This window comes from Amblyomma maculatum, unplaced genomic scaffold, assembly GCF_055883805.1.
Source record: "Amblyomma maculatum isolate TAMU_Amacu unplaced genomic scaffold, ASM5588380v1 scaffold_19, whole genome shotgun sequence".
Classification (NCBI taxonomy): Eukaryota; Metazoa; Arthropoda; class Arachnida; order Ixodida; family Ixodidae; genus Amblyomma; species Amblyomma maculatum.
In genome coordinates, this window is record NW_028146744.1 from 7,849,902 (window position 1) to 7,868,340 (window position 18,439).

At 46.1% G+C, this 18,439-nt stretch overlaps 1 protein-coding gene across 2 annotated transcripts in view; it reads right to left on the reverse strand.

Annotated features, from left to right (window-relative positions):
• The window catches only part of LOC146171635 (organic cation transporter protein-like), a 344,048-nt gene that overhangs the window by 61,471 nt on the left and 264,138 nt on the right, over positions 1-18,439 (reverse strand). For both annotated transcript variants that reach the window (XM_084586399.1, XM_084586400.1), the window contains exon 9: positions 12,331-12,542. In XM_084586399.1, coding sequence (XP_084442525.1) covers positions 12,331-12,542 — 212 coding nt within the window. The remainder of the gene's footprint in view (positions 1-12,330; positions 12,543-18,439) is intronic.

Consider the following 18,439-nt stretch of genomic DNA (forward strand, 5'->3'; position numbering starts at 1 on the left):
TCGGTACGGCATAGTACCTGGGAAACAGACGCATCGTCGTTGGGGGAAAGTGGGAAGATGGTGTCTAGGAAAACGTGGGGAGTTTTTGCATAGAGTAAATAGAAAGGAGAATAGCCGGTAACTTCATGATGATTCGCAGTGTTATAAGCATATGTCACATACGGTAGCACTGAACCCCAGTTGCGATGGTCAGACGAGACGTACATGGACAGCATGGTTGTCAAGTTGCGGTTGGTGCGCTCGGTGAGACCGCTGGTCTGCGGATGATACGGTGTCGATTGTCGGTACTGTGAACCACAAAGTCGGAGCATATCTTCCACGACATCAGCAGTGAATTGCCGACCACGATCACTTATAATAACACGGGGTGCGCCGTGGCGAAGAATAATGGATTGAAAAAGAAACGACGAAACATCAGCAGCTTTTGCGGTAGCGAGAGCAGAAGCCTCCGCATATCTGGTAAGATAGTCAACGCAGACGATAATCCAGTGGCAGCCCTCCACAGTCTTTGGAAAAGGACCGAGCAGGTCAATTCCAATCCTTTCAAAAGGTGAGGTAGGTGCCTTGACGGGTTGTTGTGGTCCGGCCAGCGTGGTGGTGCGTGCCTTAAGTCGTTGGCATTTTTCACATGTCGCAACGTATTGCTTGGTGGTCTTATAAATTTGTGGCCAATAAAAACGCTGGCAAATTCGGTGCAGGGTACGACAGAAGCCTAGATGTCCAGAGGTAATATCATCGTGCATGGCATGCAAAACTTGTGTACGGAGACTTTTTGGGACGACCAAAAAAAGGGCAGCACCATCAACTGAGTAGTTCTTCTTGAACAAAACACCATCTTCGATAGTAAACTGCGTTGACTCTGCTCTTTCTTCTGCCTCTTGTATAAGAGGCTGTAGAGACCGGTCGTTGCGTTGTTCTCGCCTAAAAGTCGCCATACTAGGAAACGTCGACGCGATTGAGGCTAAACACCCGTCGAAGCCGTCTTCATCGTTAACGGAAGTCGGCAATGGGTGCTGTGACAAGCAGTCTGCATCACTGTGATGTCGTCCACTCTTGTACGCGACACCAAAGTTGTATTCTTGTAGGCGTAATGCCCAGCGCGCCAGACGACCAGATGGATCGCGAAGTCCGGTGAGCCAGCACAGCGAATGGTAATCAGTAATTATGGTGAAGTAGCGTCCATATAGGTATGGTCGGAACTTGTGCAGAGCGAACACAACTGCGAGGCACTCCAATTCGGTAACTGTGTAGTTCCGAAGGGTAGATACTTGGGCTTGTTGGTACATGATCAAAGGGAACAAAATGTAGCGCACCAAGACAAGGACAGAGAAAGAAGAGACACACAGCGCATCCTTCATGGATGACACTTTTAATGTCCTCGCGCTGTTTCATAACCATTTCAAACCTCTAAAATTAACATTTGAATTACCTGAAACAGGTGGTATTCAATTCCTAGATATTAACTTCATACTTCATCATGATCGGACGAGCTGGATGTTTAAACCTCGTGGCGAAAAACCATTGTTACCTTTCAATTCATCGCACTCTAAACTTGTGAAACGTTCCATTGCTCTCCTTTCATTTGTTAATTCTCTGAAGAAATCTTGCCCGCACCTCATGCATGACAGTTTTTCACAACAGTGTAAGCGTCTAGAATGTGCCGGGTACCCTTCCCATCTTCTTGTGTCCGTGGCCGAAGGCGTTTTGAAGAAAGTATGCCTGAAAAAAGCGGATGTCAGTCAACAGGCCCCGTGTAAGAAAGAAAAAATTGCCGTCATCCCTTACATTCATAGGCTGTCCCATAATCTGAAAAAAGTTGCGCAGCGATCGGGTGTTAGAATGGCTTTTTCGGCTCCGAATAAGTTGAGTCAGCTATGCACTAAAACTTCGTCACAAGCCAAGAAGGTGATAGACTGCACAAAGAAACATAAATAAAGTTTGTTAATTGCATCCAAAATGCAGTCTATCAAATACCCCTATCCTGTGGCAAGCAATATATTGGTCAAACAGGCAGATGCCTCAATGATAGGCTTCGTGAGCATGGCCGGGATGTCAGTAACAGGTGTGGTAAAGGTTAGTCGGCTCATTGCCGTGTTTGCAATTGTATTCCTCTCCTCAAAAAAAGTATGGTTTTAAAAGTGCACAAAAACCGGTTAACGCGTGAAATAGTTGAAGCTGAATGGATTACTCTTTTGAAAGATGATTGTATTAGTAACCCTTCTGTCGCGTTGTTGCCAAAGGAGATTGCGTATCTGAGTGACCTGACTTGCTAGCGCATGTTCTTTGGCGCATGTGATACGCGGTGGTATAAAACCATGCTTTCTTCCTTGAATAAACATTAGTTGGAAGTTAGCGCTGTGTGTGTCTTCTTTCTCTGTCCTTGTTTTGGTGCGCTACATTTTGTTCCCTTGTGTAGTTCCGTTCCCATTTTGTCAACGTGCGGCTGGCATATGCAACAACGTGTTCAGCCCCACTATGCAGCTGCACAAGCACCACCCCAAGACCGACGCCACTGGCGTCAGTGTGGACCTCAGTCATAGCAGAAGGGTAGAAGTGGCGCAGCAGTGGTGCTGAAGTTAGAGAAGACTTGAGTCGATTGAAGGAGGATTCGCACTCTGGGGTCCACACAAATTGCGAAGCCTTGTGCAGTAGAGAAGTAAGGGGGTGGGCAAGTTGCGCAAAACCAGCAATGAAGCAACGAAAATAAGAGAGGCCAAGAAAGCTCCGAAGACTTTTCAGAGTGCGTGGAGTTTCGAAGTCGCGTACTGCAGCAATTGTCTGCGGATCCGGCCTGATACCATACTCATTGACGAGCAACCCAAGAACTAAAGTTTGTCGCTCTCCAAAATGGCACTTCGAATTCAAAATGAGGCCCGCTTTGCCAATGCATTCAAGAACTTTATGGAGCCTCTCATTGTGCTCCTGGAAGATCTTTCTAAAAATGATAACATCATCAAGGTAACACATGCATATTTCCCATTTGAGGCCACGAAGGATAGTGTCCATAAATCTCTCGAATGACGCGGGAGCGTTGCATAATCCAAAGGGCATTACATTAAATTAGTATAAACCATCTGGTGTTACAAAAGCAGTCTTCTCACGGTCGGATGGATGTAGAGAAATTTGCCAATGACCAGATCGCAAATCAACAGAGGAGAAATATGACGCCGAATGCAGACAGTCGACAGCGTAATCAATGCGAGGTAACGGGTATACGTCTTTGTTACCGCATTCAAACGACGGTAGTCTACAGAAAATCGCCAAGAATTGTCTTTTTTTTCGCACCAGTATCACAGGTGCGGCCCACGGACTGGAAGATTCTCGGATGATTCCTTTGTGCAGCATTTCGTCCACCTGTTCTTGAATTATCTTGCGCTCTGACGGGGAGACTCTGTAAGGGTTTCGGCGAATAGGGGGTGCGCTTCCTGTGTTAATTTTGGGCTGTAGTCGAGAAGCTGGGGAATGGCTACCCGATCCATTTGAGGCAAAGTCGAACACTTGGGCATGAGTTGCCAAAATGTCTTGCAGAATACGACGTTAACTAGATGGGAGCGATTTGTTGACCATGCCCTCAAACTCAGCACAATACCTCTGCAATCGGAAAAAATTTTAACCGTATGAGTCACATAATCCTCAAATCTCGCGAGTGTCAAACCAGAAGAAAGACGAACAGGCTCTTCTGACACGTTCCCTGCATAGAGGTATGCGCGACCATCCTTCGCCTCCACGACCGGAGCGCGGTACCAAAATATTTTTTTCGCTCCATTCGAGACATCTATTGAATTTTTACCCATGAAGGATTCAGATGACTTCACAGGGAGAAACGTCGCCGTCATCGCAGGCAGCAACACATCTTCCTTCAAGGCAGGACCTCCTTGATAACTCTGAGACATGTTATCTACTAGTGCGGGGATAATGTTCGGCTGCAAACAAATTTCACCGGCACTAAAGTCAAGTCGCACCACACGCGCGAAAAGTCAACACCCAAGATAACGTCATGCGTGGCACGTCTCAATACAATGAATTCTGTCCTATAGCACTCGTCACCAATTACAACTGAAACTGAGCACAGGCCAACCGGAACTAAAGTTTCACCCTCAACTCCTCAAAACGTAGTGCTTTTGTCCCACACAAACATAACTTTCTGTCAAAGGCGGCTCTTAAATGAAAGGCTCATAACTGACACAGCGGCACCAGTGTCAACCAGAGCATCCGTTTTAACATTGTTTACACGCACTGACACTTTGTTCTTTAGTATGACGATAGGTAGAGGTATGCGTGAAATTGACCGTCTGGCGACCTTACCTCCATCGGTCGCACCACCTAGTTTCCCAGCGGTGGAGAAATAAAGCGGCGACGTGGGGATGGCGAACTGGGTGGTCGCTGTGGTGGGGGAGTGATGCTGCGATCGGACACAGCGTAGTCATTCCGTGCGTGGCGTTGAGGGGAAGAGGGCCGATAGGAGGTAGCGGGTGGCTGCTGCTCCCACTGGACACCATTCGTGAAGCGCGGTGCTCGTTGGACAGGGGGTCGGGTAAATTGACGACACGGGCAAAAGCGGAAGATATGTCCGCTGCCCCCACAGCCGTAACATACGGGTGGCTGGCGGCTCTGGTAGTTCACTTCAGGATCTCTTGGAGGCCGAGATGGGGCGTCAGAAGCGCGACGAGGAGCACCACGAGGCACTTATCCAGATGGGCTGGACGCTGCTGGAAATAAGGGTGCGATGTTGGTTGCAGGGTCCGCTCCCCGCCGTTGTTGTAAGATGGTTGGCCGTTATTTTGTGCAGCCCGTGGCGTGCGTTGTTCCCATACGGACCTCGATGTCGGGTGGTTGGGTGCATCGAAATTTGTACATTGCCGCTGAATATCCAGCTCCTCGCGTATAATCCTCCTGACCATAGAAGTGATGTCTTCAGCCTCCGGAATGTCGATACCGGCAACAGTTGTCACATTTGAAAGACGGCCAAATTTTGGCGCTATGCGACGTATCTTTAACGCCTGAAATGCCCGGCACTGCTTGATGACATCTGCAACTGTGGCAAGGGTGTCCCGCGAATTAAGAAAGTTGTACACATCCTCAGCAATCCTTTTGAGAAGGTGCCCTACCTTGTCTTCTTCTGACATCTGCCGGTTGACAATGCGACAAAGTTTCAATATTTCTTCGATACAACGTGTGCATGTCTCACCGGGCAGCTGGGCTCCCTGATGGTCAGCGCGTTCCTTCTTCGCAAGGGTATCAAGGACTTCGTAATTTCTTCGACAAATCGGTCCCAGGTCGTCAGGATTTCTTCGTGGTTATCAAAACACGTCAGGGCCGTGCCAGCGAGGAAGAAGACAACGTTGTACAGACGTGCGATCGAGTTCCAGCGGTTGTACTTGCTGCATCTTTCGTAATAACGGAGCCATTCCTCAACGTCATCTTCGGGCTCACCGTGGAACGTACGCGGCTCTCGCTGGTGGGGAAAGGCCGTCGTCTCTTCAGGTCGCTGTTCATGAGTCTGCGTCGTGCGGGTGGTAGCCATTGAAATGTACTGTTGAGGAGATAAAGGTGGCAAACCTGCTACACGACGACTGCGACGAGGTACTGGCGGATCTAGAACGTTTTACCCAGCACCTCCACCAAATGTAAGGGATGAAATGGTTTTAGTTCAAGTGAACTTGGTATGAAAGACGGACGCACACGGCTCAGAAAAATCGCTTCCTCCGCTTCTTCTTCTGCTGCTTCTCAGTGCGCCGCTACGCGGCGTAACCATATCATATATATATATATCCATATATATATCACTATACATATATTGGTCATATTAATGCCATCAACCGGGTGGTTGAAAAATGCGCGGAATATAACCAGCCCTTATACAAATAATTTATTGATTAAGAAAAAGCATTTGACTCAGTAGAAACCACGGCGGTCATGTAGACATTTCAAAATTAGGGTGTAGACCAGCCGTACGTGAAAGTACAGGAAGGTATATGCATATAGTGGCTGCACAGCAGCCATGCTTCTGCATAAGGAAAGTAACAAAATTCCTATGAAGAAATGTGTTAGGCAAGGAGACATCTCGCCACTACAATTCACAGCTTGCTTGAAGGAAGTATTCAGACTTGGAGTAGGAGCACTTAGGGATAAGGGTAGATGGAGAATACCTTAGTAATCTGCGATTTGCTGACGACATTGCCTTGCTAAGTAACTCAGGAGATGAACTGCATAGAATGAGTGGTGGCCTATAGGCAGAAAAAGTAGAAAGATAGGCTCGAAAATCAATACGCAGAAGATTAAGGTAATGTTCAACAGCCCCGGGAAGGAACAGCAGTTTACATTAGGTAGCGAAGTACTGGAAGTAGTAGGCGAATATGTCTACTCAGGACAGATAGTAACCGCAGATCCGGACCATGAAAATGAAATAACCAGAAGAATAAGATTGGGATGGAGCGCATTTGGCAAGCTCTAGCAGATTATGACTAGCAGCTTATCGGTATCGCTCAAGAGGAAAGTATACAACAGTTGCATCGTACCTGTGCTCACCTATGGGGCTGAAACGTGGAGGCTAACCAAGAGGGTTCTACTGAAGTTGAGTACAACGCAGTGGGCTATGGAACGAAAAACGGTAGGGGTAACATTAAGAGATAGGAAGCGTGCAGAGTGGGTCAGAGAAATAACTCAAGTTACTGACATTCTAGTGGAAATCAAGGAGGAGAAGTGGGCATGGGCAGAACATGTAGTGCGAAGAGAGAATAACCGATGGTCGCTTATGGTAACAAACCGGACTTCAAGGGAAGGAAAGCGTAGCAGGGGGTGGCAGAAAGTTAGGTGGGCGGATGAGGTAAAGAAGTTCGCAGGGGTCAAGTGGAGGCAGCTAGCACAGGACCGGGTTAATTGGAGGAATATGAGAGAGGCCTTTGCCCTGAAGTGTGTATAGTCAGGCGGATGATGACATCGCACAACACCGGTCGTCTTGCTTTTCGCCTCCTTCGAAAATGTAGCCGCTGCGGCCAGGATACGATCCTGCGCGATTTGGTTAAGCGGTGGAGCATTGTATCCATTGAATCACCGTGACCGGGTGGAGGTATTAAATAAGTAAGAGTGAGAGAATACAAATATTCACCGGTAGGGGTAGTAACAAAAGGAAAAGTATAAATCAAGGCTTGTTCTCATTCAACGCGACTGCAGCAGTACACCAGAAATAAATTAGAAGCACCTGTGAGCATAGAACTATTAGAAAAGGAAAACAATCTTCAACGGCACCCACATAAAAGAATGAACTTTTCTAGCTAGTGAATGGAGGGGAAGGTCTGCTAAGAGCAAATCGGCTACTGGCTGTTAGTGACAGCGAAGCGAAAGCCTTACAAGCAAGAGGATTTACCGGAACAGTTAGGATGAAATGGATTGTAAAATAAAAGTGTCGTACTTGAGTAGTTGAAAGACGACTGCTTGAAAGTTTTTGTGTGCACTTATCGCTTCCGCAAGATGAAAATTTTTATATAGTTTTGTTGTCTCGATCAAGGGATTGCATATCACAATAAAAGAATTCTGGGATCCCCAAAACGTGTTTCCGGAACAATTCCAATTACGGCATGCAAACTAAATCCATTTTAATTCCACTCACTCCATGGTGTGGTAGCACACCTTCGTTATACCACATCACGTGGCAATGTAAAAATAACGACAGCTTTCGTAAAGACCCGAGTGCGGAACAGTGGGAGAGCCGGCTCTCCAGCGGCGATTTGGATTGCCAACTAGGTCTAATCCAGCACGCCTAGCGAGCAGCGAAGCTCAGCGGAGCCCTGGAATAGGGGCACCGACCCTGTGAGAAGACGGAAGATGGAACTCTTCTGCTACTAGCACAAGACCTAGAGAAACTAACGTATTTCCTATCCTATCCTATCCTCCCATGCACTCACTCATGAACCTTGTCATTCATATCCACCCACTCGCACTCACATTTTTCTCATGCTCACTCACCCTCACTCGCTCTCACTTCCACAACAAAGTAGAGTCAAGTCGGCCTGTCGGGCTTTGTCTGGTCGACCACCGGTGAACTTGCTTTGTGTGCCAGGCGGATGAGATGATGTTTTTGTCACACAAAGTTCTTGTAGCGCTGATATCTCGTCTTTAGAAACGTTCTGTGGTTGGCTGCCAGGACAGTACCTAGATAGCATTGCGCAGGACTTCTTTTCATTTTAAGAAAAACCAAAACTCCTTAAAAAAAATACGCCTTCGCTTCAAGTTCAGTCAGTCACTCACGCGTACACCGTCACATAATAATATACCAGTTTAAATTTTGATTTTATGTGCGTTAGTGCAAACCTCTGTGGAATTGAAATTGTAGAAGGCAAAAAATCATGGCGAGTTTATTAAAGAAGTAAAGAAACGAAACAAACTGCAAGCCTCTCCCTCCTACCCCACTCAAAAGGAGTTCTAGGGTCCCCGCTGATGTCTATTTCGCTGTGCAACACCTCGCTTGCAAGTTGGAACCCAGATGTCTATAACAGGTTTACTTCCTCGCTCGACAGCAGAGTCAGATGTGCCTAAAAGCGTTAGCTTCCTGTTGTAGATTAGTTCAACGTTTTCTTTAAACTCGAAGCTTTGAAATATGATTCGAGGAGTTTGTCCTGCGCATATTTGCTAAGGACTTCCTCAGTTTATAGGAAAGCCATATTACTGCAGTTAGAGTTGATAATCTCAAGGCCAGCTGTGCATGTTACTCGAGCACAACCGAGCTACCCCTTGTCTTTTCTGCGATAACATGACCATAGTCTGTGCACACATACATGGTTGTATTTTCTCCTCCTCCCGATTGCGTGTTGCATTCCGAAGTTTTTTACATCGCGAGTCAAGTGCTCATGTGAATGCAATAACTTTTCGGCACCCGATAAGCCCAGTACATCTGTAGACTGTAGATAGGTGCTTATATTTTGCCTTGTGATAACAGCTGAATTTGCCCCCTTCTGTGACAGAATACAGACATTCTACATTTGTTCACAAGCATTGTTAGCAAAATATACTTTGTGGGAGATGTCAATATATTGTTACTTAGCAGTATTTGCTGGCCGTGATGAGGACGATGAAGTGCGACAGACTCCCAGAAGACGACGATGCTGATGGTGGTGAAACCGGTGAAACAACGCGTCATTCAAACGGAAGTCGAGATGTTAGCGAACGACGTAATCGAGCCTTCCAGTATCCCCTGAGCATCTCCTGTCGTGTTGGTCAAGAAGAAGGATAACAGTTGGAGATTATGCGTTGACTACCGCCATCTGAACAAGATAACCAAAAAAGATGTCTATCCTCTTTCGCATATCGACGACGCGCTTGACAGTTAGCACGGAGCCAGCTACTTTTCGTCCATCGATCTTCGTTCCGGCTACTGGCAGATGCCCGTCGACGAGAGAGACCGTGAAAAAATAGCGTTCATCACCCCTGACGGCCTCTGTCAATTCAAAGCCATGACTTTCGGCCTTTGCAATGCCCCAGCAACCTTCAAACGCATGATGGACTCTTTGCTCACAGGCTTCAAGGGGACCACTTGTTTGTCTTATCTTTACAACGTAATTGTTTTTTCCTTTACATTTGACAACCATCTCATTCGCCTTTCGCCGCGCCGGCCTTCAACTAAACTCCAAGAAGTGCAGCTTCGTTCACCGAGCAATCAAAGTCCTTGGTTAATGCTTCCGGCATCCAACCTGACCCTGACAAGATTCGCGCCGTCAGAGATTTTCCAACTCCGCATTCATCCAGTGATGTTTGAATTTTATTGGCCTTTGTTCATATTTCCGACGATTCGTCCCGTACCTCGCAGCCTTTGCTCGTCCTCTCACCCGCCCCCTCAAGAAAGACGCTTCAATCTCTTGGGGGCCTGAACGAGCTGCAGCTTTCCCGGAGCTTATTACTGCTCTGACTACTCCGCCCGTCTTGGTCCATTTCAACCCATCCGCCAATATTGAAATTCGCACCGAAGCAAGTGGCCATGACAAAGGAGCTATACTCGCTCAGCGACAACACGGCCATACAAGGGTGATTGCGTATGCCAGCCGCCTTCTCTCAACGCCCGAACAAAATTACTCTATCACAGAGCAAGAGTGCCTGGCACTTCTCTGGGCTATTACAAAATTCCGCCCTTATTTGTTTGGCCGCCATTTTACTGTTATAACAGACCATCATGCCTTGTGTTGGCTTTCCTCTCTCAAAAATCCTACTGGTCGTTTGGGGCGCTGGGCGCTTCGATTAGAAGAATATACCTTTTCCGTCGTCTACAAGTCCGGCCGGCTTCACCAAGATGCAGACTGCCTGTCCCGCCATCCCGTTGATTCCCCTAGTCATACCGACTCTGACGATAACACATGTGTCTTGTCTGTCCCGACCTTTTCCAACATTGCCGACGAACAGCACTTAGATGCTCCGATGCATTCCATTATACTCCATCTTAGCTCCAACAACCCTGATCCATCTCTCGCCTGATTTGTGCTCCACGAGAACACCCTATACTGACGTAATACGCGAACAGATGGCACAGACCTTTTGCTAGTCGTTCCCCAGCACCTGCGTTCCACCATCCTTGAACAGTTTCATGATGCTCCCACGGCTGGCGATCTGGGTGTATCTCGCACATACGACAGCCTGCGTCGACGTTTCTACTGGCCGGGGCTCTACCGCTCTGTCCAGCAGTACATTGCCGCATGAAAACTGTGTCAGCGTCGGAAGAAGCCCACAATTTTGCCTTCAGGTCATTTGCAGCCAATCCCCATACCGACTGACTCGTTTTCCCGTGTAGGTGTTGACCGTCTTGGCCACTTCTCAGTTTCCGCCTCGGGGAACAAATGGATCGCCGTCGCCACCAATTACGCTACTCGGTACGCTATTACCTGAGCCATCCCGACCAGCTGCGCCACAGACGTCGCTGACTTCCTTCAAGAAAACGTGATCCTTCATCATGGTGCCCCTCGTGAACTACGAACTGACCGTGCCCGCTGCTTCCTGTCGCGAGTGGTTGATGAAATTCTCCGTCCGCAACAAATTCACCACCGCCTATCACCCCCAGACCAATGGCCTCACGGAACACCTACACCGTACCCTCACAGACATGTTGGCCATGTATTTGTCTGACGACCACCGAGATTGGGACGTTCATCTCCCTCTTGTGACATTCGCCTACAATTCATCAGTACATTCTACCGCTGGATACTCCCCATTTTATCTGTTATTTGGCCGACACCCGTTACTGCCCTTCGACACCTCCCTACCCGCGGCAGACGTCACCAGTACTTATGCCAGTGATGCCGTTGCCCGCGCTCATGATGCCCGCCGGATAGCTCGTGCCAGGCTCTCTGCATCCCAAGACTCCCAAAAGGTCCGGTACGACAGTCGTCACCATGATGTCCGCTACACTCCTGGATCTATCGTCTTGCTGTGGCTCCCGTGCCATCGAGTAGGCTTGTGTGAAAAACTTTTGCCCAGTTACACAGGCCCGTACCGTGTTTTGCACCCCGTGACCGACGTCACATACGAAGTTGAATCTATGCTACCGAAGTCCACGTCTACAGTACCAACCTCCGAAATAGTGCATGTGTCCCGTCTGAAGCCCTATTATGCACGTTCTATTTCGCCAACGTAGACCCCACCGGGACTCTGCTTTTCCCGAGGGGGGGGGGGGGGTAGTGTTATTTAGCGGTATTTGCTGGTCCTGATGAGGACGATGAAGTGCGACAGACTCTTAGAAGACGACGACGCTGATGGGGGTGAAATCGGTACTATCATCAACGTTAGTTGTGCGGACAGCTTTCGGACTGTACATCTTCCCCGTAACAATATTGTTCAAGAGCGCTATAAATTTTTATTCTATTTTAAACTATTACCTGACAGATTACACTCATGTTCCTGTTCATGAAGACGCTAGTTTTGTCGCCGAAAAATGTGCGTTATAAGGCATGGCCAAGAGACGATCTGCCTAATACATCTCTTTTGCAGCCATCGCGCCATGGCGTCCTGATGTGATGCCATGGTCACATTATACGTTTCCCTTGCTAGCTCTGTATACTTTCTAGGTTACGTGAGAAGCAAAAAAGCTGATAAAGGTAGTAAACAATTCCAAGTGTACCAAATAATTCATGGATGGAAGAGCTGAAGATGAACAACCCCTTCACTTAGTAAAACTACGTTTCCTGGATTGAATGCGAAAGAAAAGGCACAGTTAGAGGGACAGACGGAACATGAGCCTTGTTAGGACGACTGATGACTGGTAAAACTGTCCAGAAAAGGTTGTGAAATGGCTGGAGTTTTTTACAAGCAGAAAGAACAGAGCATACGCTTGTTTATCGCGCTTAAACTCACGTGCCGGCACAAAGATGGCTGTCGCCGAGCAAAGCAAGGCGAACATGTAGAGTGCGATGTATGATGTTCTCCGGCGCAGGTAATTGATGGCCACCACGCCCAAGAGCCTGCCAGGGTACTCGGCGGCGGCCACTAGCGCGAAGCTCAGGTACGGGTCGCCCAGCAAGATGCTCGAGTAGGTGAGGTTGTAGTACACCAGGGTGTCCAGCACTCTGCATTTAAGAACTATTATCAGTTTCAGCGTTACCAGTACTTCGGGAGCCAGCATTTTCATCTTTTCACCAAGGACATCAAAGAACTACTTCAAAATGTTTATTCCTCTTTCATAAACTGCTCCCCTTCCATACCACATTTCTACCTCCTAGTCTAAATACATTTAATGCGTAGCGCTTCTTGTCAAATGAGTGGGGTGAGCGGCGAAGTGGGTCGGCAGAGTACGTGGACTGTCATCAGAGTGCTCGCACAAGCTGTCATTGCATGATCTGCTTCATGGGTTATTAAAGGAGTATAGACACCAATTTTCGAAGCTCCGGAAGGAATACAATTGTCCTCCTGGTTATATACAGATGCTTCCCAAGCAATCCCAATCGCGAAGATATTGTATTTTGATTTTAATTAGAATTTATCCAATTTTTACCTTCTGTGCTTTTCACCTGTTGCTTAACGCTCTTTATTTGTTCGTCCTTGTGGCCAGCATACTTACTAATTAGTTTCCTAGTTCTATTCCTCTCTTGTGAGTCAACGCTTTTTAGGTATAGGTACTTAAATACTTTAGCTGCCCATCTGTTACTGTCCAATTTCCTCAGGCGTTTCTTATATAATATTTTACTCTTAACTTCCGGTACTTGAAAGGCAGAAAAAACAGTGACAAAGCAGAAAAACCGCCCCCACTCTCTCTTTAAAGAGGGAAACGCAGGAGAGCGAGGAGGAAAGCCCCGGGCGAGGATATGGGAGCAAAGATCTTGCATTTTCGCTACTTTCCAAGATATAGAGGGGTTTTAGTTGGTATAGCATGTTTCCGCCCCCTGGTGACACTCCCATAAACAAAATGAGCAAATAAATCGCTGGCGAACCTAGCGACTCTTGTTTTTTTCTTTCTTGTTTTTTTTTTTTTTTTTTTGCGGTAAACACTCGCATTTCTAAAATGAATTATTGCCGACCCGAGAATAGAACAAGATATTTAATGCATTGAATTGCTATATTTTGCAAATATCAACACTTAAAAAATTACTAGCAGTGTGCAAGATTGTTAAAAACGTCAGATGTTTACTGGTAATTGAAACGCATTGATGCTCGCTTCAAAATTGCGCAAGCCATTCTTGCCGCGACAAGCCAATCCAATTCATTATGGCAGCGAACACACCGGGAGCGCCTATTGTACTTGTGCCATTGCCACTACCTGCTTCTCGTTTTTTGGTACTTTTTCTAGCTTGCTTCTATCACTCAGCGCTTCCGCATATTTTGTTGGGCACCTCTCTTTCCCGTGCGTATCGGTTGTTCTCATGTAGCAGCTCAGCCGCGTGTTCGCAAAAGAGTAGCAGAATGCGCCATGGCGCACAGCGCGCTCGCCAAAGCGGCCAGACATCACATTTGGCATGAATGACATACCTTATTCAAGCAAGCCGACAATGAATCTACAAAAACGACGCGTTTGCACGACAGCGACATTTGTGAGCATTCACAACGAACAGGCCTGACCTGACGAAACTGCAGCACAACCGTATTTCTACTGTAATCGTGTTAACAAATTCGTTAAAAAAAGCATGTAGAAAAAAGTTACCTAACGAAAGCAGACTAAAACTCATGAATGCTCCGTCGTAGCGGCTGGGAGTAGCAACTGTCTCTGGTAATGCTTTCATTGTCGGTTGTAACGGTTTCGCTAACGGTTGTAGATGAAGTGCGAAAAATACTTCTGGTAAGCAGGAAATGCACAACTCGTGCTAACCTTAGTAGCAGGCCGGTACTGCCGCACAGCTTCTTACTGCAATGCCAGCGCTTCTTTTCACTTCTAACTTTCAAAAAGCGCTGTCCCCTTTCTCCCCTCCCACCCCCCCCCCAAAAAAAAAAGAAAACAACAACAAAAAACAACAAAAAAAAAAAACAGTCGGTGACCGCGCGCCTGCCTCTCTCCGCCGGCGATTCAAATGCATGGGAAGATGTGTATGTCAAGTGCAGAGAATTTTTTCCCCCGTGTAATCGCTTTCAACCCCATAGCCCGATTCAAAATTAAACAACAAAAATAAATTTATTGTGTCTCATGCTTCTGCGTTTTGTCTCTGCCACCGGTGTACTGGTATCGTTCAAACAGTGGCGCCTCTTATTAGCGCTAAGGCGCAATTCGTACCATGCCTATGGACGGATGAATATAGGAGTGTCCTCTTTGAAACAGGGTGGTAGCAGTTGCTATCATACTCGTTTTTTCCCTATATCTTAATGAATGTTTTAGATCAGTTAGGTATACCGTCATTCTATTTATTAATTTTTGTTTCTACATTACTCACATTACTTTACTCTTCTGCTTTTAAGCCACGAATCTTCCAATCGTTTTTTGCCAGATCCACCGCAGGTTAATTCACCCAGCCACTGGTATCTCTAATATACCAGGGCCTCAGAAAGAGTGAATGCGCCTACATCGACTTCCGGATGGACACCATCACCTTCGAGTATAAGACGGTTAATTATTTCTGTGGATTTACCACATACTGCACATGTGTCATCTTCATCGTCAAGTTTCTTTTTGTAGCTGCGTGTTCTAAGGAACCATGATCTAGCTTCAAAAAGTAGGGCCCTGCCTCTCGAGTTATGAAAGAAAGCTTCCTTCCTGATCTGCCTTTTCCACTTTCGGTATATCTCCTCACTCTGTTTCTTTTCCATAGAATTTCCCCAATTTTTGCCTTGTGTCCTTTTCACCAGTTGCTTAACGCTCTTTATTTCTTCGTCCTTGTGACCAGCATATTTACTGGTTAGTTTCCTAGTTTTTTTCCTCCATTCTGAATCAACGATCTTTAGGTGTAGGTATTTAAACACATCACCTGCCCATCTGTTACTGTCCAATTTTCTCAGGAGGCCTTCATATAAAATTTTACTCTGAGCTTGCCGTACTTCGAAATATGCCCAGCCCATATCTCCCTGTACCGCCTGATTTGTGGTTTTTCCGTGGGCACCCTAATGCCAATCGTCCGACGGCTCTGTGATTTATTTCTAATATCGACTGTACCTCTGCTTTTAGGCACAATACCGCATTTCCGAAAGTACGTCCGGTCACCATAATTCCTTTCCAAAAACCCCTCAAAACATCATACCTGTTGTATCCCCGCAATGCCCTATGCTTCATTATTCCGGCATTTCTTCGCCCTTTGGCCTTAAGTGATTGCTCATGCTTTCCAGTGTATGCCAATCCTTCGTTTACCCATACCCCTAGATATTTATATTCTGCCACTCTAGGTATTTCATGGCCTTGTATTTTAAGACCCTGATCAGTTGAACCGTTGAAAATCATCAGACCCGACTTAACTGCGCTAAACCTGAAGCCTAGAGCATCCTGTTCGTCTCCGCAATACTTACCTATACTATACTTAACTATAGTCAGGTGCAACGCAGCGAAAGCTACGCAAGTAGTCTGCAAGAAAAAAAAAAAGGAGGCGTATCACTACGCGCTTGTTTTGTGGCCGAGTAGTTCCTGCAGAAACGGGCTCTATTCTGACCATACACGTTTGCAATAACTTGCTTCGCGTGCCTAGACATCTTCGCAGTGCGGATCTTATAGAAAAAATGCGCACCGAATAACCATTTTCTCAAAACAGAGATGCGCAGCGCGGAGACACAGCCAGCGCCATCTAGTGGCACAGCTGACAAGGTTGCGGGGCAGCGAAAATGCGACACGAACGAAAAGGGCAAAAAAAAAAAAAAAAAAAAAAAACCATACAAATTCACCAAATCCGATCCTTTCTCCCTAAAAAAGGTGCTCTTTATGAAGTGTATGGCAAATATAAGATGTATTAAGCTTGCAGACAAAATAACTATTATTTCCTCTCGTCAAGAGCAGGCACTATTTTCCATCGCGGATGCGGAGAGCGCAAACAAGAGCTGTAGCTTTGGCAGTGTTGCACTTGATGTATGAAACGGAGTATACAGTTTTCAAGTCTTTCTGGCTATCTGCTAACAGCACAATATCGTCTGCATATATTAAACTGGGGAGGCGCTGCTCTGCCACCTTTCTGCCTAATTTATATGACAAGAAAAAACTTAATTACTTGCTTGTTACTTTAGCATATCAATCATTCAATCATGAACAGCAGCGGTGATAGAATACAACCTTGTCTTAATCCTTTTGCACACCTTGACAGCTTCCGTACTTCTTATCCCTTCCCATGCAATTTCTACTTTGTTATCCCGGTATATTTCCTGTAGGAAATCAGTTATCTCATGACCGATACCTTCTTCTTTTAATATGTTCCACAGAATTTCCCCTTTTATGTTGCCGTACGCCCCACTTTGTGTCCAAGAAGGCCAAATACAAAGGTCTATTTTCCACTCTAGATATTTCGATGCGTCGGGTAAGCACCAACAGGCTACCATCTAAGCGCCTACCATTTCTAAAGCCTTTATGAATTTCTCCGAGTATCTTGTTACTTTCTACCCATGCTTCTACTTTTAATTTCACCGCCTGCATGGCCAATATGTACATAACAGATGTTATGGTAATCGGCCTGTAGGATTTTATGTGCATCCTTTCTCCTTTCCCTTTATAAATCAAATTCATTTCACTCTGCCACCAGCTGTTCGGAATTTGCTTATTCGTTATGACTGTTTTCAAAGGTTTTAAAAATGTTTCCTTACTTTTTGGACCAAGTTCATTAATCAGCTTTATCGGAATTTCATCTATTCCTGTAGACGTTTTAAGGAATATTTTTTATTGCCTTTTTTCCAGTTTAGAATGGTCAGTTCTAAGGTGCTTTGTATTCTGCTATCTTGTGTTGCTTCCTGATTTTCGGAGATTACCCTATCGTCGCCCTTAAATGACTCGGCTATAACTGATGTAATGTAGTTCACTGCGTTGTCTCCCTTTCAACAATTTCCCTCGTTATCTTGAATCTGATCCTGCTTTCTTTGATTCTTCTTCCTTTGCCAGCTTATATGGTTCCAGAATTTTTTTGGTCCGCCTCTAGAGGCATCGTGCATGTCAACCATCCAGTCATCGGTGGACTGCTTTATTTTACTTTGGACGAGGGCCTGTACATCAAGTTTCTTTTGTCGATACGAATCCCATTTTTGGTCGATTTTATCCTGAGATACCTGGGCTTTTTTTGCCGCTCGGTGTTCCCTTGAAGCAGCCCGTCGTTGTTCAATGGCTTCCCTGATTTCCTTATTCCACCAGTTCCGTGGCTTCCTCTTTCCATTCCAGCGTTTTGCTACTTTAACCTCCTTAATGTTCCTCCTTATGAGTAGTTCTACCCGTTCATAATCCTAGTCTTCCATGGGGCTTTTCTCTATTGCTTCCTCTATGTCTGCTGCTATCTGCTCTATTTGATAGCCGTTTAATTTTGCGTTAACTTTTTGTCTAAGTTCCATTTCTCTTTTCATCAAGGGCCCCATCTGCAGACTAATACGTTTATGATCACTTCCCAGAATACACTCCTCTTCTTCGTCTATTTCCATGTTTGTGACCTTGCTATAAATTCCCTGCGACATTAGACAGTAGTCAACGGTCGTCTGCCTGTTTCGGAATTCCCACGCCATTTGGCCTTCGCATTTTGTTTCTCTATTTACTATAACTAGGTCGTGTCGCTAACAGAAATCTAGCATTAGCTTCACGTTACAATCCGTGTATCCATCCAGATCGTCGATGTGGCCGTTCATGTCCCCCAACAGAATAATATCGGCCCCGTCTGCAAAGTGGCTTATATCGTCACTGCGACATTCATCAAGATCCTTGTTTTCTGGCCTGCCTTGGTATCGTGTTCCTAAATAAACTACCCCTAGCCATGTCCTTATGCCGGCAATTGTTCCTGATACCCAGATATGTTCTTTACAAGATGATTTTATTCTTTGCCAATTTGTTCCCTGGTGTATCAACATAAATACCCCTCCACCTTTTTTTTTCCGTTCT